Here is a 27233-nt window from a genome sequence, read left to right as displayed (position 1 = left end):
GCTAAGCTCTGTTGTGAAGCTGCTACACATGGTTTGGGCCAATATTGTATTGTTAGCAACTTGATTACAGCAGCTAACCAGGAAACCAGTGAACTTTTCAGTGTCCACTGAGGCATCGGTTAGAATGTTTGGAACAAAGTATAAAATCACTGCTGATATTAAAAAGAAAAAAAATAATGAAGAGGACCTAAATTGATAAAGTGGTAAAAGAGGGTCAGTTAGAATAGTCTAAATTGCTGGATAAACTGTTCTTGAACATTTGAAAGGACCCATGTGTTTGGCTGTATTTATATTCATGAAAAAAGAATGTGGGCCCATTTACAGGTTGTGCAGGGAGGGACTATTTCCTGGAAAGCAGTGGCTCTGAAAAGGACTTGGCGGTCATGGTGAATAGCCCACTAAACATGAGCTCCCACTGTGATGATGTGACAGAGCTCGTGAGCTTTGGCTATGTAAATGGGCCTACTGAGTAGAAGTAGAGAGGTTGTGCCACGTGCTGTGTTAATAGCAAGACTGGCTGAGATAGTGTTCCGTCCTATTGTCAGCACTTCAAAAAGGATGTGGAAAAACTGGAAATTATCTACAGGAATAATTGATCCAGAAAAACTGCCTCAAAGACTTGACTCTCAATCTTGCACATATTCAATGAAAGGTTGAAGGTTGGCTTGATTGTCTATAAATGCCTGCGTAGGGAAAGGATCGGTTGAGAAGGGTCTGTTTTACTTCAGCAGACAAAGGCATAACAAGATCTGATGGCTGAAGCTAGGCACATTCATGCTAGAAATAAGGCACACATTTTAACCCTGATAATTAACCAGGGAACGTGACATCATCACTTTAAATCTTTCTCAAAGATGTATTGTAGCCCAATCAGAAGTATAGGTTCAATGCAAGAATTACTGATGGAAACTGAAGGCCTCGTATACAGCAGGTCAGGCCTTAAAAATATCTGTGAAAAGCATGTTCACTCTTTCAGCTTCTGTACTCTTCATGTTAACTGATGTAATTTATCTAAGAAGCATTATTATTTTTAATTTGTCTCATACTATCTGCTGATCACTCATAAGTTTTCCTCTTTATCCCTGCCCTTCTCCTTTGTCCAGCTTCTGATATTTCTTTGAGACTGAAGCTAGACATCTAGTTAAATCTCTCCTAAATAACATTTTATTTTTTTTCTCCTTGACTTCTGTGTTTCTGCATCCTCTTGCCATTGATATCTATTCTTTATCAGGCCAAAATGTAATCTTTGGTGGCCTTCCTTTGTAGCCAGTGTTTTGCCAAGATCTGTTTCTTCTTTACCACTAAAAATCTGCTCTTCCTCCCTTTGTGGCTTTCTAATATCTTGACAGGTAAAAGGAGATGCAACAAAGTTGGGCCGTCAATAGTACTTAGCAATGCTCTGGGAAAAGAGACTAATACAAGAGGCATATCTTTCCACAGTGGATATAGGTCCAGAATTTAAAGCGCACACTGCTTTCCAGCTTGCCTGCTGAGCTGTCTGATGGCTCTTTTTGGGGACTGTAGTCTGAACACGACTTCTCGAGACTGAATGATTTTGGGGCAGGATTTTCCCAGTTATTCAGCATTTCCACTGACCTCTTGAGTCTTTGCTTCAACTTGTTGCTATATCAGACCTTTGGCCTTTCTTTGAGTCATGTGCATAGAACACAGCCTTAAACACAGTCGTGCCACATAACCCAACCAGCAAAGCCTGCAAATGTGCAGCGTAGACAGGATGGTCTGTAGATCAGTTTTCTCAAGGATCTATTACAGGTGATCCATTGGTCCCAAGTAATGACGAGGATTTTTCGAAGGTATCCATGATGGAAACTGTTCAGTCTCCACTCATGCTTGGAATGTCTGACCCAGTTTTCATAACTGCAGGGGAGGGTACGTGGGAGCAAGGCTGATTTAACAGACATGTTTGTGTTCAGGGTTAGAAAATGTGTAAGGTAATTTGGCCAGAGGCAACAACAGCATTGTTGATTCTTGCATCAAGTTCCCTATCAAGATTAAGTGAGCTAGTAAAATTGAGCTAAGATAGCAGACGCAATCCATGTTGTCCAGACCCTCTGATGCTGCTAGCAGGAATGGTATCTCTAAGATCTATTAAAAATTGGCTGTCCACAAAAGATGCTTTCCCTATTTAAGCAGTTCTATGAGGGAAAGAATTGAAATGAAGCAGCATCATAGTGATATGAAGCAATGCTCCATCATAGCTCCCACTGACTTTGTCATCTCCTCTGTTCTTGTGTGTGCCTTTGAAAACGATCTTGTGTATTAATTGTGATTCTGTGGTGGGTGGCAGCTTGTTTAGCATTGGATGTTTCCAACATAGAAGACATGTCACCCAGCTTACTATTCGGGATCTGCTTGTCACAGATGAACATTTTGGGCTGCATAGTGTATTGCCATTAGAATATTTTTTTTCACTGAAACGTATCCTATCAAGGCAAAGCTGCTCAATTTTCTTATGGACATTTCTGTAACCTGTGTACTTAACTGAAATTCGAAGAAATGAGAGGTATGTTTTGAAACAGCTGTGCATTAATATCGTGCACACTTAGTTCTTATCTAGCAGCAGCTATTTGACGTTTGAGTCTTGATAGTTTTGATTCATAGAAAACGTCATTACTTTGCTTTATTATTGCAAAACCTAAGTGATGCTGTGTACTGTTCATGTGTGGTTGGGCTGGTTAAAAATAGGTTTTAACAGGATTGACAGCACAGTCGATACTGCTGGGTTATCTAGATGATTGTAATTAGTATTTGAGTAGGGTTTGTGTACTCAGGCTTTCCTATTTAAGGAGGAATACCTGGTCATACATGCTGTTGCACAGAATTTGAAAAGTATTTAATAAAATGGAAAGCGTGGAAATTGTTTAAAGACTATCTATGGACAGAGCTTTGGTTTTTATGCTCTTCACACTAAAAATTTTAACTTTTATATTTTAAATTTACAATTGTGATTTTGGTGGATAGCTTTACTTTTTAAATACCATGCTTGAACTTGTACTCAACACTTTTTGAATTTTATTCCTGAAGGATTCAGTAGTTGGTTACCTACCAATTAAGGTAATTCAAATGCAAATTTAGGGAAACAGCTACTTACTGTTTTCATATGAAACAGTGTTCACCATGTAATGTGTACACAAATCAGGGTATGTCAATGGACTACTTGGAGCTTATTTTTAATAACTGCTTTGTGTTTCAGGTAACACAAGAGGAAGGCCAGCAGCTAGCACGACAGCTTAAAGTAAAATATATGGAAGCCTCAGCAAAAATGCGATTGAATGTAGACCAAGCCTTTCATGAACTTGTCAGAGTTATAAGGTACGTCACTTGTGCTCTGAGGGAACATAAAGAATGCGTGAACTTTAATAACAAAGTGTTGTCTTGGAGAGAGAATGCAATGCGGGATAACCAGGGCAAATTCTGTTTGCACATCTCTACCTCAAATGTTAACTGACTGTCTGCTGACCATGTGGCAAATGTGCGTGTTAGATGTGAATATTTGCATCTGTTTCAGCCATGGGGATTTGATAGAATCTTTTCCCTTAAACCTTCAAGATTTCTGGTGCCTAGGTATTGAACATAGTCCATGAAATCTGCTGAAGCTTCAGTGAATATAGCTGGCATTCAGCAGTTGAATACTGGCTTGGTGTAAAAGGCATGATACTCCTTTTATTATCCCCCTTAAGGGACCTTATGTAGATCAATCAAAAGAAAGCAGGCTAGAACCTTGTTACTAAGCTCTCAGCCTAGGCTAGCAGGCTGCTTGGTTTAGCACACAGCCCCCAAAACACTACAGGCACAGCAGGCAAGCAGAAAACAAACTAGACGGACCAAGAATTGGTCCTCTGTCACAATGAAAACTGCATTGTATAAAACTCCCATTTGCTGCTCCTGTCTGGCAGGTGAATCCCATAATGTTAGGCCCTCTTTAACCCACAAGAAAGCCAAAAAGATACTTCCCAGAAATTGGGTGTACATTTATCCAAGTTCCAATCTCGTGTACCAAAAATACTGTTTAATCAATGACAAAACTCAATGCCTCCTGGAAGTAAATGCATGTAAAATATTTTCCTTTTTCTCCCAGTCAGAAGGCTGAAAGGATAGTCAAATTAGATAAGCCTTGAACAGAGTCTGTTAGACCAAAATGAGGTGCTTTGAGCACACTTTTGCTTCCACTTTGTAGATTTTTAAATCTTCTTTTCCTGCAGACATACTCTTCCTGGTTTATTGATCATTGGTTATCCAGGTAGCATAAACACTGTTTTTTGTGTTTGTAATCTGGTCTATAGTGTGGTCATAGGGCCAGAGATGACAACTATATTTTCAAGAGTTGGCAAAGATTATGCTTTTTTTTGGCTAGAGGCAGAGGAGTAAGACAGAGCTTTCTTTCATCCTCTACCTCATGGATTTGACTTTTATTCAGAACTATAATTCAGACTTGATTTTTAATTTAAATGGTACTCGAAAACAAACATGTCTTTCATTCTCCAAAGAGGATGAGTTATGCTCTCACTTGGATGCTGAGTAACTTCAGAGTAGTATCTTGGAACTCTACTTGTTGCCTATATTCATTCATTTAAATTGCATCAGAACAACTACTGTCTCATGGAATTTCCTTTTTAGTTAAGGGGAAGCCCAGGTGTTTTGATTCAAATACTTGATGTAGTTTCTAGAACCAGGCAGGAATGATGATGGTTAATTAACCATTGATACTGAGATTCCCTAAATCCTATTCTTCCCAGGGGTTATAAGCAATAATATTGAGACGCACAACATCTTAGATTTATTCTAAAAAATGGCTACTTAAGGTTATGTAAGCTATTATCATTGAGGTACAGATACAGGCCCATTGTCCAGTATTTGGTTACAGGCACAATACCTTTTTTACCTTTGTGCAAGCCCATGAGGGTAGCAGTCTGTTACCTGGAAAACTTGCTAGGTCTGACATGAACTGATGTATGCCTATTAAGTATTCACCAGTAGTGTTTGTGGTATGTCTGGACAGGGACTCTTTATGTTTGTAAGGTAGCTAGCTCACAGTCTCTAGGTGCTGCTTCAATACAAATAAAAATCATGGAACGTGTCTAGTTGACCCAGGTAATGGTAGTTGAGACCAATTTTGCTAGAGCAAGAGTATCATAAATACAGTTTCTAAAATGGAGGTTTTGAGTTAAACTTATAGATGACCTGAACTTTCTTTTTTACATTTTTTTTTAAAGAAAATTTCAAGAACAAGAGTGCCCTCCTTCACCAGAACCAACACGGAAAGAAAAAGACAAGAAAGGCTGTCATTGTGTCATTGTCTAAGAATCCCATGAATCAAGCTATCAACTGCCAGATTAATTTTTCTTTCCACCATTTTGCATCACTTTGGGTATGTCTAGCCTTTTGTGCCATGTCCTATAAATGGTCACCAAAATAGCCTTAGTCTAAGAAGCTGGCTGAATATAGTCCTAGAAGACCACTCAGTCATCTCAGGGCAAACTTCAAAGCAAAACACTAAGGCTGCTTCTTTAAAATCACAGTTCCTATTTTTCTCCCTTTAAGAGCTCGAACCTTGTGGAATTTTATTCATAAAGGAGATGAAACAAAACCTTAGAGGACAAGGTGTTCAAATGAAGCATAAAAGTTGTCTTACTTTAATTTATTTTCACTTCTGACATTTCATTAGCTACTATTACGAGGGAGATCTTTAATCAAAGTGTATTTAATAATAGTATTGGCTTTCTGCCCTTCAGCTAAATTAGATTTCAGAGTTCAGCTAGCCTTAAGAAACCAACACTGAATTTCATTGTCAGCAAAAAATGTTTCAGCTTTTGTTTATGCTGCAGCTTCTTTTCCAGTGGCCAAAAGTCTACTTCTTGTATTTATTTTATGTATCCAGAAGAGCTACAGGATGATTATTATTACTGCTATTATAATGTGGCCAAATACCTGGGCTCATTCTGGACTAGCCATTTCACTTTTACAAAATTTCACATCATTGTTAGGGGAAAAAAATTAATGTGTCTTCCTTTGACGTATTTCTGGGTAAGGGATTCAAGAAAACTAAAATGTAGCTGTTTTTGTTTCATGTAATATAAAAAGATGGATTTGATCTTTCCAATGTCAGAGATGATTAAATGTTTTTGCTATATACTTTTATACATTATTTTCTTATCAAACTAGTTAACAAGTATTTTTATATGTTTGTAAGCAAATATGCTTTCACAGCATAACTTGTGTATATGTAAAGATGAATATTTAATTCTCACGGTTCACATTTAACTGACAAAATAATACAGGATATGCTGAACTGTAGTGGAACTTCTCCTTATTGTCCTGGTTATACCCAGCAATGGCCAATCATGTGCCTGCCCAACTTACCTCTAGAGAGTAACGTTTGGCATGCTTTCAAGTAATGTTCAGTGTCCCTTATGAAAGACTGACTATTATGTGAACTATATTAAACTGTAAGGCTTTTAAATGACTGTTTAGTTTAACTGTGGGTGGCTTTTGAAAATTTTGAGTTCTGTGGATTGTGTTTAAACAATTCAAGAGTATGTTCCCTAATTCTGAAATACGCAGTGGTATTGCACAGTTGTCACCTTAATTGAATGTGTCCAACAGTTCTATGAAGTGTGGTTATTAAGCATACCTTTGTACAACTTCAGGTGCTAGAATTAAAGATGATCTAACCATTACCAAGAGGTGAGCACATTGCACCTTTGTTTCTTTTAACAACTGACGCTCTTGTTGGGAAGAAGGGTTAACAATAACTGGAAGGGGAGATAATAAGTTTGCCTGTATTGTCCTTACATATGTTCAGCCTGACAGGAGCTTGACATTTGATCCACAGTGATATTCTATGAATTGACTTAAAAGCAACTAAGTAGAAATGGCTTCCTGATTCAACTTATGCTGTGACCAGTGGCTGACATTAGAGAAATATGGAATGGTAGTTCCCAAAATAAACCATTCAAAATCAATGTCTTGTTCTTGGCTATGTTTTGATATGGTAATTGTTGATTGCTCTGCAAATAAAGGAAAAAAAAAAACTAGTTATCTTGAAGACAACTAGATTCTGTCTAACAAGCCAAGTTGATACTAGGAGTGACCCTGGGAGACTCATAGTAGAAGAAATAAGTTGCTTTAGGAAACTTGGGTTTTCTCATTGACATTGCATACATCCCATGGCTATTTTTCTGAGAAACAACTTCATGTTTTACAGACATCTAAAATGCTATCAGCTGGCAATGGGTCATTATTTCAGTAACATCTAGAATTTTTGAAATAAAGGTCCTATGGAATGATTGGCAGTTTTTCCATTCTCAGTCGAAAATTGATAGCCTTTTTTTTTTTTGCTTAAGTCTTAGAGTCCTTTCTTTTTTCCCCTCAACAACTTTGTGTCGTGTCCCCCTCTCCTCCCCTCCCCCCCGCCTGTCAACAGAATTTTTTCCTGGTGGGTTTTTTTTGGGGGGGAGGGGGTTGGTATTTTTGTTTCGATCATCTGGCAACCCTACCACTGCTGCATTCGTTGCCTGGCAGTGGGGGTGCGGTGTGAGAACAGTTGTGTGGCCCCCCCCCCCACCCGCTCCATGCTCAGATGCTGCACCTCCCGCCTGCTCCTGCCCCCTACCTCCTGGCCAGACACCCTCACTTCCTCCTGTTCCTTACCTCCCACCCAGGCCTGGCACCCCCATCTCTATTCCATTCACTGGCAGAAAGAGGAGGCCACTCAGCTCTCACCCCCTGGCTCCCAGAGCACAGGGTGAGTGGGCCCTGAGGATAGCAATATTCCACCAACAGACACCTGCATCAGGCGTTGTACGGGTGGAGTGTGGGCAGGGCATGGTGTCGTTGTGTTCTGTCCAGAAGACACTTTTTTATGTAGAGAGATTAATCATGTCAATTATCAATCATAAGTTGTAGATCTTCAGTCATGCAAATGGGCACTGTTATATGGCTCGGTTTGACCTTGTTCTGAATTTTGATGTAGTTTGGCTCTTTGGTTTGAAAAGGTTGCCGACCTCTGCAGAGAGAGGGGGGTTGGTGAGTGTAGTGAGCAGGGGGCATAGCCCCCAAGTTGTCTTAATCACTTTTTTGAGATTCCCCTTTGGGACTTCCCCAGCCCTTTGGGGACGGAGGGGGCCGAACTCCCTCCCCCTCCCCCCATTTGTAGAGGGACATTGTTGGCTGTTCCCCTTAATCAGAGTGAGGGGAAGTGCAGTTTTCTGCATTCCTCACTCTGGCTGGGGAGCCCAGGGACAGACAAACCTGGACCAGGCTTAGCCAGGGGCAAGCACCCTCCTTCCCTGGCTGTGCCTGTTGGAGTTGCAGTGGCCATGGAGAGGCACTTCTCACCTGGCTCCAATTGGCTGTGATGAGTGAGTTGGAGTAGCCTGCATACTGAACCCTGAACCCCCAGCCCTGCCCCACAGCAATGGTTGAGAAGAAGAACATTTTTTGAGTTAAGAAACAGAGTAACACCCAGTACATCTTGTAGTAGTTCATAATGGAATAATGCTGCACTTGCCAGCCTAGGGATTGTGGGGTTGAGGAAAGACCTTCTAAAAATGCTTGTCATTCCTTGTGGTTGATTGACTTTAAGAATTCAGATGTCAATATATAGACACAGACCATTGTCTGTTCATAGCTGATAACTACTTAATCTAACATTTTGCTGAGATAATCACATAATTAGGAAGAGCTGAAATTCAACTCCAGCAGGCTAGAAGTGGACAGAGGGAAACACTTCCAAAGGTTTGCTCTTCTAGTTGGGTCCATGGATTCCAGGAGACACATTGACAGATCCTCAAGACAGTCCATGATGTGTGTGTTGCTGGGCACCTGAACAACTTCATACTCGCTGCTACTCTCCATCCTTGTTAAACTTGGCCTGGCTCCTTGTTTTCAAAGCTGTGAATGGCCTGTTCTTAGGACACTGCCTCTCTTTGTGGAAGCTCAACCCCTGGGAATTCATGACCTTTCCAGAACAGTGAAATGCTGGTGCAAGGGGGGGCGTGGAGGAATTTTTACCATAATGGCAGCACAAGGGGGTGGTGCTTTCTGAAGTGTGCCTGAAACTGTTCCAGGAACTTGTACATGCCCCAAAGCTCTGTATACTGTGAAGAGATGTGAAGTGCACTCATTACCTTGCTGTCTTTCAGAGCGACACAAAAACACAAGTTTGTGCTGCTAATATGCATGTTTCCCCCACCCCCTCAGCGTGGGGGGGCATGTAGTGAAGAAACCCTGTCTGAGAAATACCGGCCGCCAACTTTAGCTCTTGTTCTGCAAGGTGCTCATGTTAGAAAGTGGGCCATTGTATGAAAATGTGAATGAACCAACTGGGTTAGGGATTTCTGCCAACTTGCTCACTTCAGTGGGAGTTGCTGTGGCAGTTCGTATTTCAGCTCTTAAGTACTATGTCCTCCCACAGGACAGCTGGTGCTGCTTTGGTTCCCAGCACTACGGCAAGCTAACCTTTCTGTTCCAGACTACAAATAACAAACACGTTGTACAGTGTTGCAGAGCTGTGCAAAGGAATGGGTGGGTGGGTGATCTTCTTCTACCTGTTCAATCTACTCATTTCCATCACTGAGGTATTTGACTATCCTGCCTGGAGCATTGGTGGACTGCCTGTAGCCCAGATGACTGTCAATTTTAAGGATAGGGCAAAATAAATCTGACTAAAGAACTTTGGCAGGCTATTCCTTTTCCTGTATCACCTTTTTAACTGGGATGATCCCTGTTAGGCTAATAGGAGTCCTTGCTTCAGGCCCCAGGGCTTCAGCATGCTGCTGCCTAAGTAAATCCACTGTCTTTGCAGCTTGGCATTTGCTTAAGTTTTCCTTGATTGCATTGCCAGTCTCAGGAGAGGAGCACCCTAAGCATTTTCAGTAAGTTAAAACTCACCCCCTTCTCCCCCAGTATCCCCTCGATTAGTTGCCATAAAATGCATGTAAGCACTATTACATGGCTGATATGCTGCAGGAGGGAATAAGGATCCATGAATTGCTGAATTGCTTCCTGGGGTTAAAAGTCCAAAAGTTGCCCACTTTCACAATAAATCTTCTACCATTTTCCAATGTGACAGCATTCTAAGCATTAGACAACCACAAGGGACTGTTACAAGATAGTCTCCCTTTATGTGGAGCAACTAAAAGCTTTTTAGAAATTGTTCCCCCCCCCCATGTTGAAATAAGCACATTAGATTAACTCCTGTCCACGAGCTCTACTACAGCAGTGGTCTTCATTTCTTACTGCTCTTTAGCAGGAATGTTGCCCTAAATTCCATCTAGCATTTACTTTAATGGGGAGAAGGTTAAGAGGTGAGTTGATCATTCTGTAAGCACCTAGATGGAGAATTTCCCACAGCAAAAAGGCTTTTTACTTGAGCATGAACAAAAGCTGGATCCAATAGCTGGGAGCTGAAGTCAGACACATTCAGACTAGAAACTAGTGCGTGCGCGCGCACACTTTTTTTTAAGCGAGTATTAAATCCAGTGAACAGCCTCGGTAGGTGCATGGATTCACCACCATTTGATGTTTCTTTAAATCAAGAGTGGGTGGATTTCTTGATGTTTCTACCTTAACTAGAAGGTTCATGCTTAATTTGGGGTTTTCTGGTTAAAGTTCTATGATCTGTGCTACTCATCAGGTCAGATTATAATTGTCTCTTCTAGTGTTATACTGAGCCTGCTTGTAACTTTTTATCTTTGATTAGAGCTCTTGCAGTGAGATTAATTATCCAGTCAATTCCCCTGATTATTTTCAGATTTGAAACAATTGCCTCCAAGCAGGAGCATGTTTGGGAGGGGGGTAAGTGAAGTGAATTCAGTGGAGGGAAGACTTAAGCAGTAAGTTGGGAAGGAAACTGGAAGAAATCATGAAGGGAATTAAAATGAGGAAGGAACAGCAGTCTGGGTGAGGGGGATTGGGATCCATTCAGACTACCCAGATGAGTGACAGTGAGGCCCTGTCAGGTGAGGGAAATGGAGGAGGAAGTGACTCTTAGATGGAGAAAAGGAGAGACTAAAACTGAACAGGCAGATATGAAATGGGAGCAGTGGTGTAAACCAAGGCAAGAGGAAGAACATAAAGTTCATGAGGAACAGTAAACACAACATTGCTTATGTATAGAAAGCCTGGTGCCACAGTGTGACAATCACTTCAGTGTTTGCTTCAGATCTCATGGGTGCAGTTCTGTTTGGAAAAGCCTGTCAGGAGTGCAGCAATCAAAGTCTTGGCATAGAGAGAGGTTGAATATTCTTGCCATCAACAATATTCCTGACCCTGTCAGAGCTCACTGCAGAACAAAGAGAGCAGGTTACTAGCAAGATGCCACAGAAGTGACGGGCCGATTCTAAGCCTTAAATTGGATCTTCCAAAAGGTAGGTATCTAGTAATTGTATAACCATTGGTAATTGGAGTAAGTACTTTCCCTCAAAGCACTTCAACTACCTAATTCTCAAAACACCACCTAAGAAATAGATATTATGCCCATGTTTCAGATGAAGAACTTTTACGGCAAAGAACTTAATTTACCTAACACTACAAAGTAAATCAATGGCAGAGCCAAAATACAAGAGAAGTTTGTTTCCTAATCTTTTTGCACAGCTCTCTAGGGCAATTGGAGAGGAAGCTTTTATGTTGCTAAAATGCAGGGCATGTCTTCGCTACAGGCTGGAATGATGGGGTAGCAATTGATACAGCAGGGGACAATTATTGCATCCAGTATATGCGTGATAATGGCCTGCTGATGGCTCTCTTGTTGACTCCTGTACTCTTGCACTTCTTCTTGAGTTGGAGGAGTAAGCAGAAGAGCATTTGTAGTTGATGCTGCAATGAAGGCACCACGGTACAGTAAGTAGCTCTGAGTACATCAACTCCTCTTATGACTTTCATGTAGCTGAAGTTGATTAACTCAGAATGATCTCCCACAGTAGTGTAGACCAGCCTGCAGTTAGCATCTATAAATAGGAAAAAAAGATCTGGCACAAAAATAACTGAATACATACAGTACTGTGTATTCAAATAGATTTACTTATTTTAATGGTAGGTTAAATTTTCTTGTAGTACTTTTAGCAGGACTATTTCTTTATCAGACCAACGTACTCTTGTAACTTTCTTTCAGATGATGCACGAGAACTGATGTAATTCTCTTCCTGTAGTTAGTAGGTATTGCATTAAAATATCCAGAAATGCTGCACATGCTTGTAACTCTTACATTGACAACCACTGGATGTCACTGTTGCTAGACATACAAAAATGTTTAAAAGGTCTCTATTTGTATTTGCTGTTGTTACCCTTTATTTTTGAGAACCTTTTACCAAATTAAATAATTTTCCTTTGTTTTCTTCCCCTTTAAGTGGAGAAATACACAATCAATCTTGCTGCTAATTAGTCTTTGTCAAGGCACCTGTATCAGTAGTTTTCATTACCATCTTGAGCTGTTATCAGATTTCATACATTGAGGGCTGGTGTGAAGCATGTACACGGGGATGTATGTGCAGTTAAACTACTGCTGAGATGCTATGCTGCTGGCGTGTGAAGTGATTTCTGGTCTGATTGAATGGCCTCTTGTCAGTGAATAGGTCTGGGGGCTACATATGAGTTCAGGTTTCGCATTTGGACACTAAGGCCCTAGTCCTGCGAACATTTAGATACAGGTGTAACTCTAGCCACTTGTCTCATTTGACTTGAACAGAACTATTCAAATACATTGTTACACCCCTGTGTAGTAGGAAGAGATTCTGAGATCTAAAACCCTTGCAGCACAAGCCTGCGGTGAGGTAGGGCCTGCTCACAGAATCCGTCAAGAAGAGGGTTGATATTGCAAAATTACATTCTTAAGTACTGGTCATAAAGGATACCGAGTGGTATCAAAGCATCACAGTATGAAGGTTGGTACAGAACCAGTCCCTAAGGATAACAGGAACACCCTGGCTAAGGTCAGGGTGACAATATTTAAGAGGTGTTGGACCACGTACAGGTTGGACCTCCCTGGTCTGGTACCCTCAGGACCTGACTGGTCCTGGATGAGGGATTTTTGCCAAACCAGGGGAGATCATTTCTAGTCCCACCCCCTGCCCTGCCTCCCCACTGGGCTTCCTGCCTCCCTGGCAGCCCAGCTGAGCTGCTCACCAGGCTCCCTGGTTTCCCCCTCAGCCTAGCTGGGCTGCACAGTGTTCCCAGCTCCTCCCACCCAGCTGAGCCACAACCCAGCTGGGCTGTGCACTAGGCTCCGGTACACACACACACACACACACACACACACACACACACACACGTTAGGCTCCCCCTAGCACATCCCACTCCCTGCAGCGTGCCAGGACTCAGAGCCTGTAATATCGGCTATTGCGAGACCAGAGAGCTGTGGTTTATAGAGGTGCAACCTGTACAAAGTAATGTCAAGGGCAACATGCATGTCAGAAGGGCAGTACTAACATGTTTGCATAAGCGTATAAAGATGTATCTCAAAGGGAGTAAGTTTGTCCAGCCAAGGGGGAAATGCAAATTCCCACCATTCACTGGGCTGCATGCATGTTCTGGTATTTTGTCTGCCAGGTGCTATTACCATGCTTTGCCAATAATAAACCTGGCCTGGTGCCTTTGTCTCTTAATGGAACTCATGGTCATTGGGCAGTTCACTCAATGTCTGTCATGCCAGCAGTGTACACAGAGCTGGGGCACCACACAAGGCTGGGATGCCACACAGAGGAAACACCTACACACACAGAGCACCAAACATGTATGAACATCTCATCACAACCTGCTTTTTCAAAATAGGTTACCGTTTGTGAATTATTCCAGGAATGTAAATGTTATCACTTACATAAGAACAGCTGGAAATAGTTTGAGAAATTAAATGCTGCAGAAGCAGAACAACCTTTTATATAAACCAGAACAGTTATGTAGGAACTGGAAAGTACTAAATGTTGGATACCAGAAGCAGAAAGGTGTATCCCTGAGCCAGTGTTCCCTGTAAGCTGTGCATTTGTGTAGCTGCTCAGGAGAGCTTCAGATACCACTCAACTGATTAGCAGAACACCTATAGTTAGTTGGTTTATTTTTGTTTCTATAAGTGGTGCACATTTGCACATGCCTAGATGCACATAAAATTATTCTGCATATGGATGGAAAAGATTACAGGGAACATTGCCCAAGGATTAAAAATGGTGTTCCTTAAACTAGTAAGTCATGAAGAGAAAACAAATGAACTCTCCTGTTGACCTTTTCTGAATGCAGATCTGATCTTGCAGTTCCAAGTAAAGATCATAATTCCAATTAGCACCTTGTGGAGATGAGATGTTTGAAATACGTGCACTGGGAAAGGTTCTCTCAGATTTGAATAGGTCTGTCACTAGCAAATTTGAGTAACACTGAGCATCGAAGGGTGCCTCTACACAGCACTGTAACTCAAAATAAGATACACAATTTGAGCTACGTGAATTGTGTACCTTACTTCTATGCTATTTTGAAATAGCTTATTTCATCATTTAATTTTGAAATAAAGTGCTATTCCGAAATGTCCCTTACTCTTCATAGAATGAGGTTTACAGGGACATCAGAATAGCGAGCCTGAAATAACAGGCTTGCTGTGAAGATGTGGCGTGGCTATTTTGGGATCCTCTGGTATACCGAAATAGCATTATGTCTACACTTCCCTAAATGATTAGCAAGTCAAGTAGTGACAGTATTGTACTGAAAAGTTGAGGCTTTCTAGCGGTACCTTTCAAAGGTTGCTAGTAATAAATGTCTCAATTTCTGGGTGTTCAGCTTGAGATTCCACAGCCTAACTTTTTGAGAATATACAGAAGCCTTGCACCAGTTAGTCCTGGGAATTCAGCTCTTATGAAAATCAACATCTTGATGTTTCAAGATGGGCAAAAAACGAGGTAATCAACTGACAAGAGTTTGTAAAACTCATCTAAAATTCCAACAAGTCACAAATGCCTCTGTCTTTCTATTTCAAGGCAAATATAAGCCAGAGATTGATGCAGTTAATCTAGTTTTCTGTTAAATAGTGCCTTCTCAAGTTTACGTGTTTCTTCCTTGAACATTAAAGGCTGATTGCCCAGCAAATTGAGATTAGTCTTATGCATCTGTATTATTGGAAAAATCATTGAGATGGCAAACATGGCATCCTTTTGTTCTCGCATGGTTCCATTTTGCCTGAAAAAATATAGTTTCTAACACAATGACTTCTGTCAAATGACTTATCTGATAGACTAATAGGTCTATTTTAAACAAAATAATGTGAACAGCAGTAATCTGTGCACTCCAGGAGACTAGATGGAAGGTTACAATCAAACTGCAAATTCAGCTATGTTCCAAAAAGGTAAGTGCTTTTCTTTAATATTTTTGTAAGTGCAATACTTGTCCATTTTCTTTTCAAGTTGCTAAATATCTGGGAGGTCCTCCTGCAATTAGCTGGGAGGTTTGTGGTACCCAAAATGAAGCTACTTCTGTGATGGTCAATTAACTAGTGTTTTATAAACACCAAAGATGAAAATTTCTATCTCAATAAATGTATAAAATAGCTCAGGTACATAGAAATGCAGGTACACTAGATACCCATGTGAATTAGCATTGGTAGATTAAATAAGTTTTATTGAGGGTGTTTGGATTTTTTCACTTACCACATATGCCTAGATGCTGGTCTCAGTGCCACAGATGATAATGATAATGTCTATAGTCTCCTATAGACAACCACCTAACCTCAAGATGATTCTTACCAACAACCACAGGACATACCACACTAATACCAACCCTGGTACCTTCCCTTGCAACAAACCCCGTTGCCAGCTTTGTCCACATAATCATTCTGCTGATACCATTATTGGACCTAACCAAGTGAGTTATAAGATCAAGAACACATATTCCTGCGCATCCAGAAATATAATCTATGCTATCATGTGCCGAAAGTGTCCATCTGCTATGTACATTGGACAAACATCTCAGACACTTCGCCAAAGGATTAATGCCCACAAAACAGATATCAGACAAGATCACAAAGAAAAAATAGTTTCTTGCCATTTTAACCAGAAAGGACACTCTCTCAATGACTTAACCACCTGCATTCTGCTACAAAGACCTTTTACATCTGCTCTTAAAAGGGAATCCTCTGAACTGTCATTCATGTTAAAATTCAACACTCTCCGAGAAGGAATGAACAAACACTCAAACTATCTTACCCATTACCAAGATAGCTTCCCCAATTATCACCTCTAATACCATTAGCTCACAGACATCCCACTCTCCCCACCTCTAATATCAATTCACAGACACTTACCTTCCTTCCTTCCCCCCCCCGCCCCGCTGCATCCCCCTCCTGTTCTGAAATGTGATTTGTCCTTTTCATATGTGTTCATTTTTTTAATTGTATCCTTTGGTATATATGGTTGTGACTATTTTCTTCCACTATTTGATCTGAGGAAGTGGGTCTGGCCCACGAAAGCTCATCATCTAATAAACCATCTTGTTAGTCTTTAAAGTGCTACATTGTCCTGCATTTTGCTACAGATGATAATGTTCTTGTGTGTGGGGTGTGGTATGTGTGTGGGGGGAGAGGGAGGGTCGGGGAATCTCCAACTTGTACTTACTGCTGTTGGTGAAAAGGTCTTACTTTGAACAAGAAATAAAAGTTCAGTTCTAAATCTGTTCCTTAATGAATCCCAGTTGCTGCTATATTTAAAGCAAAAATAAATGGAATGTGCTTCTAGTATTTGCCTTATGATTTTAAAATTTAAAAACTCATAATGATGTACAAGTGGAAAATAACACAATCAAATCTTTCCCATCACAAGCTTCCCGCTGCCCTGGATTTGGGGTAAAGTAGCTGTGAGGATAAATGAATTTGGCAGCACACAGAATCGGAAGGACCAAGTCAGGGGACCACCGAAGCTGGGGATTCCATGCGAAGGCCATTACAGAAGTTTTCTTGCCTTTTTAGACAAAGGTCAGCTCCGTTGTGAGCACTTCTGAAAACCTCGTCTACTCCAGTGTTGCCTCAGGTAGTTGGTCTCAAACCATATTTTGGAGCTTCCTGCGTTAAACCCAGCACCTTGTGTTCTGCATTTCCTGCCTGCCAATGTGAGTCCCAGAGTACTGATTTAATGAGGAGCGGCCCATCCATATAGGTGAACTAGGCAGCAGCCTAGAGCGCCAAGTTAAATGGGGCACCAAATGGTGGTGCAATATCATTGAGGGGTTTGGGAGATGGGGGCACCGATTGCATGGATCGCCTAGGGCGCCAGTTACTGGCAGTTAGTCTAAGGCAGTGTTTCCCAAATGGTGCTCTGTGGAACCCTGGGGTTCCGCGAAGTGAACGTAAGGGTTCCGCGAGAACCCGAACGCTCCCCTCCCCCGCCCATAAAGAGACAGAGGAGCCCGGCGTGCAAAGACGCTGGCTCCTTCCACGCTCCCCTTTCAGACATTTCCCATGTCCCCGGCTGCCACTCTGCTTTTACCACTGGACCTAGCAGCAGCAACAGCTGCTTGTCCCGCTTCTGCCCGGTCAACCCAAGATCCCTCTCCCGCATCCCCCGCCGCTCTGCCTGCCTGCCTGCCCTCTAGGGCACCCCACTACCCTTCTTGCTCTGGTCTCCCCCAGCCAAGGCACAGAGTTGGGGTAATAGCAGAGCAACATGGACACTGAACTAGCTCAGCTCTGGGAAGGCTCAGCTAGACCCGTGGTTCTCAAACTTTTTGGCCCATGGCATACCTAATTCAACGCAAACCTTTCTGTGGCCCACCAGTCGCTAATGGAAATTCGCATTAATTACATAATTATGCCTGAACCATTTTGCTAGTGCTGCAGCTAGGGAGAATTTAAATTAAGTAAACTAAGGGCTTTAACTTTCTCATGATACTGTATTTAAAATGAAGTTTGATAAACTAAAATATTAATTTATGTCCAACACAAAGTTTCAACACTGTATTTATTTATGGCAGGAGCGGGAAAACTTTTTTGAGTCAGGGATCACTGACGCACAGAAAAATCAGTTGCGGATCACACAAGTGAGAACTGCCAAAAACTCCTAACCCTCACTGATGTGGCCCCCAACAGAGATGCCTCACTCCGCTGGCACTCCAGCCCCACTGGGGGAGGGGGAGGGACAGGGACAGGGTAGGATTGAGGTTCAGAGCTTCCCATAGGCCAGATTTACTCTTCTGGGGTTCCAGGGTTAGTGGATTTTGTGGACCCCCCAGGCTCTGAGGTTGGGACAAAAATGGGAGGTTCAGTGGGTGGGACAGGGCTGCCACTGAGAGGAATGGAGGTGCAGGGGGTAAGGTCTAGATGGGAGGTAGGGTGCAGGAGCAGCCTGTGGGTAGGGTGTCTGGCCAGGGGGAGGGTATAGGAGCAAGGGTGGATACAGGAGTGGGCTGGGGGCAGGGTGTCTGGCCAGAGGGAGTATGCAGGAGTAGGTTGAGGAAAGGGTATCTGGGTAGGGGGGAGGGTGCAGGAACAGGCTGGGGGTAGGGGCCTGGGCATGGGAAGGGCATTTGCTTGCCTTTGCACCCCACACTGCTCCCAGGCACGGCCACTCGCTGCTCTTGTTGGCTGTATTCTGGCCAATGGGAGCAGCGGGAAAAGTCTCCAGGCAGTGGTTCTGTGCACTGCTGTTCCCTCAGCTGGGGGAGTGGGAGTGCTTTTCTCCCACGAGACAGATTGAGTAGCGAGGCTCGGGGCTTCTCCTCCCTTCCCTCGTAGGGGGGAGGGAGGAGGAGGAGGCTGAAGCACCAGTGCAGGCTCCCCACTGCAGAGGGAAGGATGGGGGAGGAACTCAAGCCACAAACCACCTGGAAGGTGGCTGCTGAACCACAGTTAGAGAACCACTGAGCTACAGGGATGTTGTTGGCATCCAGGAACACAACCCGTCAGAGACCAAAAGCCCAAATAAATCAGTCTTACTCTGAAACTTTTACACACAGAGAGCTCATAAGTTTAGCTGCCTATATCAATGGAGGAGAGATGAATAGTGCTTGCTCTCCCCTCCCCCTCAGGTAACAATTGTTGTTGTTTACAAATCCATGGTAAACAAGTGCGTTAAGTATTAAAAGTAGGATTTAAGAAGTTGCAAGTGAAAATGAACAGATGAAAAGCAGTCACTAAAGCCAGACTAATTGGTGTGTCTTGTTTAACTGTAATATGCTAAGATAAATTGTTTCTAAAGATATTCTAAGAGGCTCCTCAAACTTGTCATTATTTCAGGTAAAATCCTTCAAGGCAGAGTCTTTCTCTGGCCTGGGTTTACAGCTTTTAGGAGATTTCATAGTTCTTTGTTTTCAGGTTTCTTCTTGTGTATCCTCTTAAAGTGGGAAGGCAGTTTCAAAAGCCAGCTGAAGACTAAAGACAGATTGCTTTCCACTCCTTTCCCCAGGGTGGAGATACTTTGTTTTATCTCCCCGTCCCCATGGGAAAATACCAGATTCAAGATGGATTCCAGCATCAGGTGGCATGGTCACATGTCATCTTTTGAGGACCAACCACAGTTTGGGCTTACAGGAAAACAACCCCATTTACAGATAATCATTTTGAGCACCGGGCCACTAAGTTTCTTTAAGTATCCATGGATTTATGTACTTTTAGCTTTTCTAAATAGTTCTTAACCTGTTCTTTCCCCACCAAGGGCTTTCTACCTTTGTCCCATATTGCGTCACTTACCGCATTAGTCTGGGAGCTGACCTTGGAATGAAATGTTGTTGTTCTTATTGTATGAGTAAAGGGCAGGAGAACTGAACTTAACCTGTACTGATTGAGAGCATCAAAAGAAGGGGACGGAAATGTGTTTTGCTTGATCGTCTCTGAGTCACAAGTACTGTTTGACCTGCCCCTCTCCTCTGTTTAAAGATAGAGCTGATTAGGCTCCATATATAGTCTTTTGTTAAGTGACCACTACATCTGAAATCACTGATAATCAGGTCTAAGTGCTTAGTTCTGCTGTGGGGACAATGTTCCTGTGGGTACAGTGTTTTTGTGTAAGAGACAGCACAGACTGCACTAGCAGCAAGGTTCCCCACTGAGAGCTCAGCTGAAATCACTGAGAGCTGGGTGGAACCTCAAGAGACCAAATCACAGAGGTCACAGTGGCAGATGGCAGCAGAAGGTGATGGCAAAGGGCCATTGGCAACAGAGCGATGGAGTGAACAGTGGCACAATGAACAACAGTGGCCAGAGCGAACAGTGAGCAGCTGGAGGAACAAGCCCCCTACCTGGGAGGTGTACGCATGTGATAGCACCTCTGAACTTTGAGTCTTCACTGACCAAGGACAACACCGGTGAGTGGGGTGAGGTGGAGGGAAAAATGAGGGGCACATTAAATAAACATGTGTTGGACTATATTTTAGTGACTTTGCTCCAGAATGCTAGATTTGTGACTGGGAATGGAAACTTATATAAACGTGTTTCCTAGTAAGCCAAGATTTTAAAAATGTATTATTTGCCAAGGTTGTTATCTCACATCGTTGATATCTTGAGAGGTCATTGTGTTGTGGAGTTTCTGTACTAAGCATTTTTATTATTATAATAATTTTTACATAAGAATGGTCCTACTGGGTCAGACCAGTGGTCCATATAGTCTGGTATCCTGTCTTCCAACAGTGGTGAAGGCCAGGTGCTTCAGAGGGAATGAACAGAATAAGTAATCAAGAGATCCATCCCCTCTTGCCCATTCCCAGCTTCTGGCAACAGGCTCGGGACACTCAGAGCATGGTATTGCATCCCTCCCCATCCTGGCTAAGAGCCACTGATGGACCTATTCTCCAGGAATTTATCTAGTTCTTTTTTTAATCCTGTTTTGGTCTTCACAGCATCCTCTGGCAAAGAGTTCCACAGGTTGATTTTGTTGTATGAAGAAGTTCTTCCTTTTGTTTTTGTTTTTTAAAACTTGCTGCCTATTAATTTCATTGGGTGACTGCTAGTTCGGGTATGTCTACACTACCCCGCTAGTTCGAACTAGCGGGGTAATGTAGGCATACCGCACTTGCAAATGAAGCCCAGGATTTGAATTTCCCGGGCTTCATTTGCATAAGCGGGGCGCCGCCATTTTTAAAACCCCGCTCGTTCGAACCTCGTGCAGCGCGGCTACACAGGGCACGAACTAGGTAGTTCGAACTAGGCTTCCTAGTTCGAACTACCGTTACTCCTCATTCCATGAGGAGTACACAGAAAAGTACACAGATTTGATTCTTAACAACCGACAACAGCGACTACTAGGTTCTACTCAACCTCTGCGTAGCTTTTACAGATGCCTGTCCTATAAAGCACCAACAGTTGAGTGGAGTGAGGCACTACCAGCAGTGGGGCTGCCATGTGCTCAGGACAGAATAGAGAACTTGAACACAGAGTGGAATATCATACGACAAATGAATGAAGATTTGACTTCAACTTCTTTTTTTATCATCACTAGTGGCTTGACTGGATCTTTGTGCTATGTTTCCTGGGATGAAAGAAGTAGGAATTCATCTCTTGCTACTCCCAGTTACAACAGCTACAGTTGAGCGCTCTTTTTCATCATTGAATAGAATTTTGTGTTCTGAAAGAAGTCACCTTCTGTCTGATTATGTGAATGAACCAATGAGCATATCAGTTGAAGGAATGGAAGTACCGGACACACGAGATGCCACCGAAGATGAACGCATTGCATTCAAGAAGTTCATTAACAGAGTTGTGCAAAATTATAACAAGAAACCAAGAAGGATGTAGACTTAGTGATTCATAGAAGGCTTGAGTAGCCTTCTTTAATTTGTGTGATTTTAAAACATGAGTTAAATCTAATAAAATGGTCATGAACCATTTTTCAGTTTTTACTATGGTGCCATACAGCCCACCTTCACCCTCATTGGCCCTGACACCCTCCCTCCCAATTTCAATTCCTGGGGAAAACACTGACAGCACCTCTCAGACCACATTTTGCTTTCACACAACTTCTTTGCATGGAGAGATGACATTCACACGTTCTTCAGCAGAGGGAGCCTTCTCAAAACACTGCAGGCCAGATGAAGAATTTGTACTTGATTAAGCAGTTCATAAAATGCTGGGGTGCCTTTTGGGGATTGGCAGCCATGGCATGTTAATGCGTCTCCCTGCCTACAAACGCTGCTGCTGGAGTTCCCTGGGGGTGGAGAAAAGAGCTGAGTTGACCAGGACGTGTTTGTACCTTTCTAAAATTTCACTCAGCTTGAGTCAATGAAAATAGTTAGCTCAACTGTAAATCCTAGTGAGTCATTAGCTGGTGCTCCTATAGTATTAGCAATACTATTTGGGTTTGGATTTAAAGAGAACATGCAGTAGTGAAAACCTAAGAACCCTCCCCGTCTTTGTAATTAAAAGAATAATTTTGTTTATAGATCATGTTTTGTAAGCAGCCAGACACCCCTTCCCCCCCTTCTGCTTTTCAACTGACCGAAACTTCTAATTTTTTCAAGACTTCTGTGATGCAGAAAATTTGTCATCTCTGCAAAATGAATGATAGGAAACAAGTCAAAGACAAAGCCAGGTTACAACTGCAGCTGTCTTCTTTATATACCTGCTGCAATCAAGTTGCTGACACATGCTAGGGATGTGCAGCACCAGGAACCGGCCTAGTACAGGGCTGGGGGCAGGAGTCCCCCGGGCGGGGGGCTGATCCAGCCAGACTGGAACTGTCCTCAGCCCAGATCCCACTTTAGTCAGTTAACTAATTCAAAGTTAGCTTGACCTAACATTTAACCAGTTAACTGATGCATCAGGATTTTACATCCCTGCCACATACTCGGGCAGATGATGCCTTGTCTGCTTTCAATATTGTAGCAAACAGAAAGGCCAAGAGTTGCAAACCTCTTCTCTAAGGGGACTGACAAGAAAACCCCGGTTGTTTGCAAATGCTAGAGATTGAGAGAACCCTTAACCTTTCCCCTCCAAATTAATCATTCATGTCTTTGTCCAGGGCTTGTTGGCACAAACGGGATTCTTGGCCAGGCTCAGGAAGATGGAATGGTCCATTTCTGAAGTATTTGGGAAAGAAAATGCGCCAGAAATAAAATGCCATCTCTGGTTTTCTCTTCGCCAGTGCCTAGAGATCTATGCTGCAATCAGTGTTCACCCCCAGCCCATGCCTTTCCTTCTTGTAAGTGCGCACACAAGTTTCATTGGGTCGCAGTGGGAGCAGACATCATGCGAGGATCACTCTTGTGGCTGGGATAGACTCCCTCTGCTTCTTCAAGCACCCTAAAGTGGTGGATATTGTCACAGGGCAGGGATGCTCCCCAGCTGCCAAGCATTCAGTGCCATGCCTGGTCTCCTGGAGGAAGGTTTATCATCCAAAAATGGTGCCTGACCCCACCCTTTGTCCTAGGGTTTCACAGCCTGCCCTCCCAAGGGAGGGAGGGAGGAGGGGTTCTGGTGATCCTGCTTCTTTCCAACCTGCTGGGCTCCCTTTCTGGAACACCAGCCCCAGGGATGCCTTTCCTGGCTGCTTGCTTCAGGGACCCAGCCCAGGAGCTGGCTCCACTCCCCAGGCACAGACTTTCCCTAGTAACGCCACCTCTCCCTGCTCTCTGAGGCTATGTCTAGACTGCAAGCCTCTTTCGAAAGAGAGCGTCTAAACTGCACGTTGAACTTTCGAAAAAGCGGCTTGCTTTTTCGAAAGAAAACATCCAGTGAGTCTGGATGCTCTCTTTCGAAGAAGCCCTATTTACATTGAAGAACGCCTTCTTTCGAAAGAGGAACTTTCGAAAGAAGGCGTTCTTCCTCGTGAAATGAGGTTTACCGCCATCGAAAGAAAAGCCGCGTTCTTTCGATTTAATTTGGAAAGAACGCGGCTTGAGTCTGGACGCAGGGGAAGTTTTTTCGGAAAAAGGCTACTTTTCCCGAAAAAAACCCCTGAGTCTGGACACAGCCTGACAGACCTATATAGCACCAGGCGCAGCCCTGCCTCTCTTAATTAGCTCCATGAGGCTGGCCTACCCTGACAGAGGGGAGTTGAGTGTGGTCTACTCTCAGGGACCAATGTGATATTTTTAGGACCACAGGTATTGCAGACAGAAAAGCCTTTGGCATTAGATCACTGAATTGTTCCCCTGCCCTGCCATGATGGCATTCAGGCGAAGGATACAGCCTATCAGGGTGATGCCATCTGTGATCTTAACCCAAGGGCCAGGCGTGGAATACTGTACTATGAAAGCTTCCTCTCCATTCTTTTCCTGTTTGCCTCCATGTTTCATTGCCTGTCTCTTTCTCTATCACATTACATGCTCTTCTTCCTTGCTCACCTTGGAACTCGGTCGCCTCTTCCTCAAGGCCAGGTCTATGCCATGTGATAAATTTGATTAAGATGCACAACTCCAGCTATGGGAATTGTGCAGCTGGAGTCGATGTACCTTAAATCAAATTTCTTCAGTGTCCCTGCTGCGGGAGGCTAATGGGAGAAACTCTCACTGACCCCATGGCATACTGGGGTCCACAGCAGTGTTCCTTCTAAATTGTGGGATAGCATAGATTAATCAGCTCCACCCAGGGACATAGGGCTCCATGCAGGGAGCTGACTGACTGGGTGGGGCTGATTAAATCACCTGTGAAGCTGTGCTGCCCACAGTTTAGAGGGAACAGTGGTCAGCGGGTGCCACAAGAGTTTGATTTAGTTGGTCCTTACTAGATCCGCTAAATGGAACCCTGGGAGATCAATCTCCAGAGCCTCAGCTTCCTGTAAGGATCGAGCAGGCCTGCTGCACTAACTCTGTGCAGACCAGGCCTGACTCTGCTGCTCTAGGAAGTGTTTCCTCTTACCTGGCTTTTTTCTTACTTAGCCATGTTGGGAAAGAAGCTGGAAAGGAGGCAATTATGGAGGCTGTTGAGAGCCCTTCTGCCTCTGTGCACCAGCACGTTCAGCCAGAGGCCAAGGCTACGCTACAGTTGACCTAAGGTATGTCAATGTGCAGTCACTGCAGTAATTAAATCATTTTGCTTGTCCACACTCCTCTCCTTGCTTTGGCTATGCATCCTCACTTGGCACACCCCCACTGTCAGTGGGGGGGCCGCTTCTGAGAGGCAGCAGCAGTTGTAAGCATGACATGACTATGAGTTTGCACTGACATGACTATGCAGACTTAAGCACTATGCCTTTCACAGAAGTTATTAGGTAAGTGTAGCAGGCAACCTGCATCAGCAGGAGCAATGTTGTCATGTAGACCGGTGGTTCTCAAACTATGGTTGTGACCCCATTTTAATGGGGTTGCCACGGCTGGCTTAGACTTGATGGGGCTGAAGCCCAAGTTTCACCATCTGGGCCTAGAGCTGCAGCCCCAAGTGGTGAGGTTACAGACCTCTGTCCAAGGTGGTGTGGCTCAGGCTTTGCCCTCATCCAGGTGGCAGGGCTCAGGCTTCAGTGCCATCTCCTGGAGTCACATAGAAATGCTTGTCGCCAGAGGGGGTTGCAGTGCAGTAACGTTTGAGGCACCTTGGTGTAGGCGCTGACAGAGTTCAGTTGATGCAAACTGCCTGGCATAGTCCTAACTCTGTAGAGCAGACCAGTCCTGACTAAGCTGCTCTGTGTGTTTCCCCTCTCCTGGTTAACTCAGGCTATGCTGGCAGCTGGATCAGATGAAAATATTCTTTTCCAAAGAGGGAAACTGCTGCCACTTCCCGCACCCCTGTTAAAACCAATGTGTGGGTTCCTTTCCTGACAAGCCAACCTGTGTTGGGATCCAGTGCAGAGTTTGGAGACCCATAGCACAGGGATGGCACAATCATATTTTTAAAGAGGCTCAAGGCCCATGTGCAAACATGCTTACAATTTTGTAATCCTGTTTTTTCCCATGCGGATAGCTAATAAGGTTTTTTTTTATTAAAGTAACTACTTTAATATTCCAGAATGGATAAATGCAAATGCACCTCCATTTGCATATGCATCACAGGCCTAACTTTAAACATGCAACCCTAACATCATCTCCATCCTCATCTATTGTTCCATTTGAAACCCTTCACAAGATACAACTCATGCAGATCCACCTGCACGAATGCCTGTACTCTATTCTCTTCCCTACATCAAGCTTGCAAAATTGTGGCATACTCCATGTGATCCTTCCAAAGGGTCATCTCTTCAAACTAGCTGAGCTCTGTTAAGCTGAAGGAGATCCCTCTTCTGCAAGAGCAACAAATGCAATGAAGTTTAAAATGTACTGATACCTCAAATATCATACCTGAATCTACTCCATGGGCCCAATCCAGCTTCCGTGAAGTTAGCTCAAGCTTCACATTAGCCACAGCATGATCGCCAGCCAGTTCTCTAGACCTCTAAATATGAAGCGGCGAGCTTTTCATTCTGCTTTGCATTAACCTGTGTCCTATTCTTAATATCATCAGAAAGGGAAGTGAAGTTTGATATATGCAAAAATGTTTGCCCTTGGGCAATATCTTTCTAAGCTTTTTATGGACATGAACAAAGTCTTGACACCAGTGTGTAAGATCCACTTAGTAGATGGGGAAACTGAGGCACACAGGTAAAGTGACTCTTCAGAGTCTCAAAGTAAACCAGTAGCAGAACAGGGTACATGACAAAGCAGAAATGTTCCCTCTAATCTCTTATATCCCTGTGCAGTTTTTTCCGTCTGTGTGGAATACATTTTATGTACACTGAGGCATGGGCAAATGAGCACCACAAGTAGAAACAAAGCCTAGCTGTTGGTGCTCCACTAATCAGCTGGGTGTCATTTGAATCTCTCCTGCGAGGCCAAACAAACATGCAGTTTACTGGGAACACTGCTCAGCAGTCCTCGCTTTCTGCTCTAGTCACTTTTGCACACTCTTGCTGTGTGACTGAAGAAAGTTATTCAGCAAAAATACTACAGGCAGTCCCCGGGTTACGTACAAGATAGGGACTGTAGGTTTGTTCTTAAGTTGAATCTGTATGTAAGTCGGAACTGGCATCAGCCGCTGCTGAAACTGATCAGTTTCAACCACGGCTGAATCTGGACGCCAGTTCTGACTTACATACAGATTCAACTTAAGAATCCCAGGCGTCCCCAAGTCAGCTGCTGCTGAAACTGATCAGTGGCTGATTCCAGGAAGCCTGGGGTAGAGCAACTCATGTAGTTTCAGCAGCGGCTGACTTGGGGACGCCTGGGGCAGAGCAGCTGGGGTGCTGCTGGGTTGCTCCAGTAGCGCGGCTCCTCGGCACTACTGGACCAACCCGGCAGCACCCCAGCTGCTCTGCCCCATGCGTCCTGATTCAGCCGCTGCTGAAACTGACCAG

At 43.5% G+C, this 27233-nt stretch overlaps 1 protein-coding gene across 1 annotated transcript in view; it reads left to right on the top strand.

Annotated features, from left to right (window-relative positions):
* Positions 1-6983, top strand: part of RRAS2 (RAS related 2) — a 95385-nt gene extending 88402 nt beyond the window's left edge. Inside the window, exons 5-6 of the mRNA XM_075928015.2 lie at positions 3215-3333; positions 5235-6983. Of these exons, the coding sequence (XP_075784130.1) occupies positions 3215-3333; positions 5235-5322 (207 nt within the window). The 3' untranslated portion in view covers positions 5323-6983. The remainder of the gene's footprint in view (positions 1-3214; positions 3334-5234) is intronic.
* The last annotated feature ends 20250 nt before the right edge of the window (positions 6984-27233 follow it).

The sequence above is a fragment of the Pelodiscus sinensis genome, chromosome 5 (assembly GCF_052426305.1).
Source record: "Pelodiscus sinensis isolate ZL-2025 chromosome 5, ASM5242630v1, whole genome shotgun sequence".
NCBI lineage: Eukaryota > Metazoa > Chordata > Testudines > Trionychidae > Pelodiscus > Pelodiscus sinensis.
Note: the sequence above shows the minus strand (reverse complement) of the source record. Positions and strands in the feature narration are given on the sequence as shown.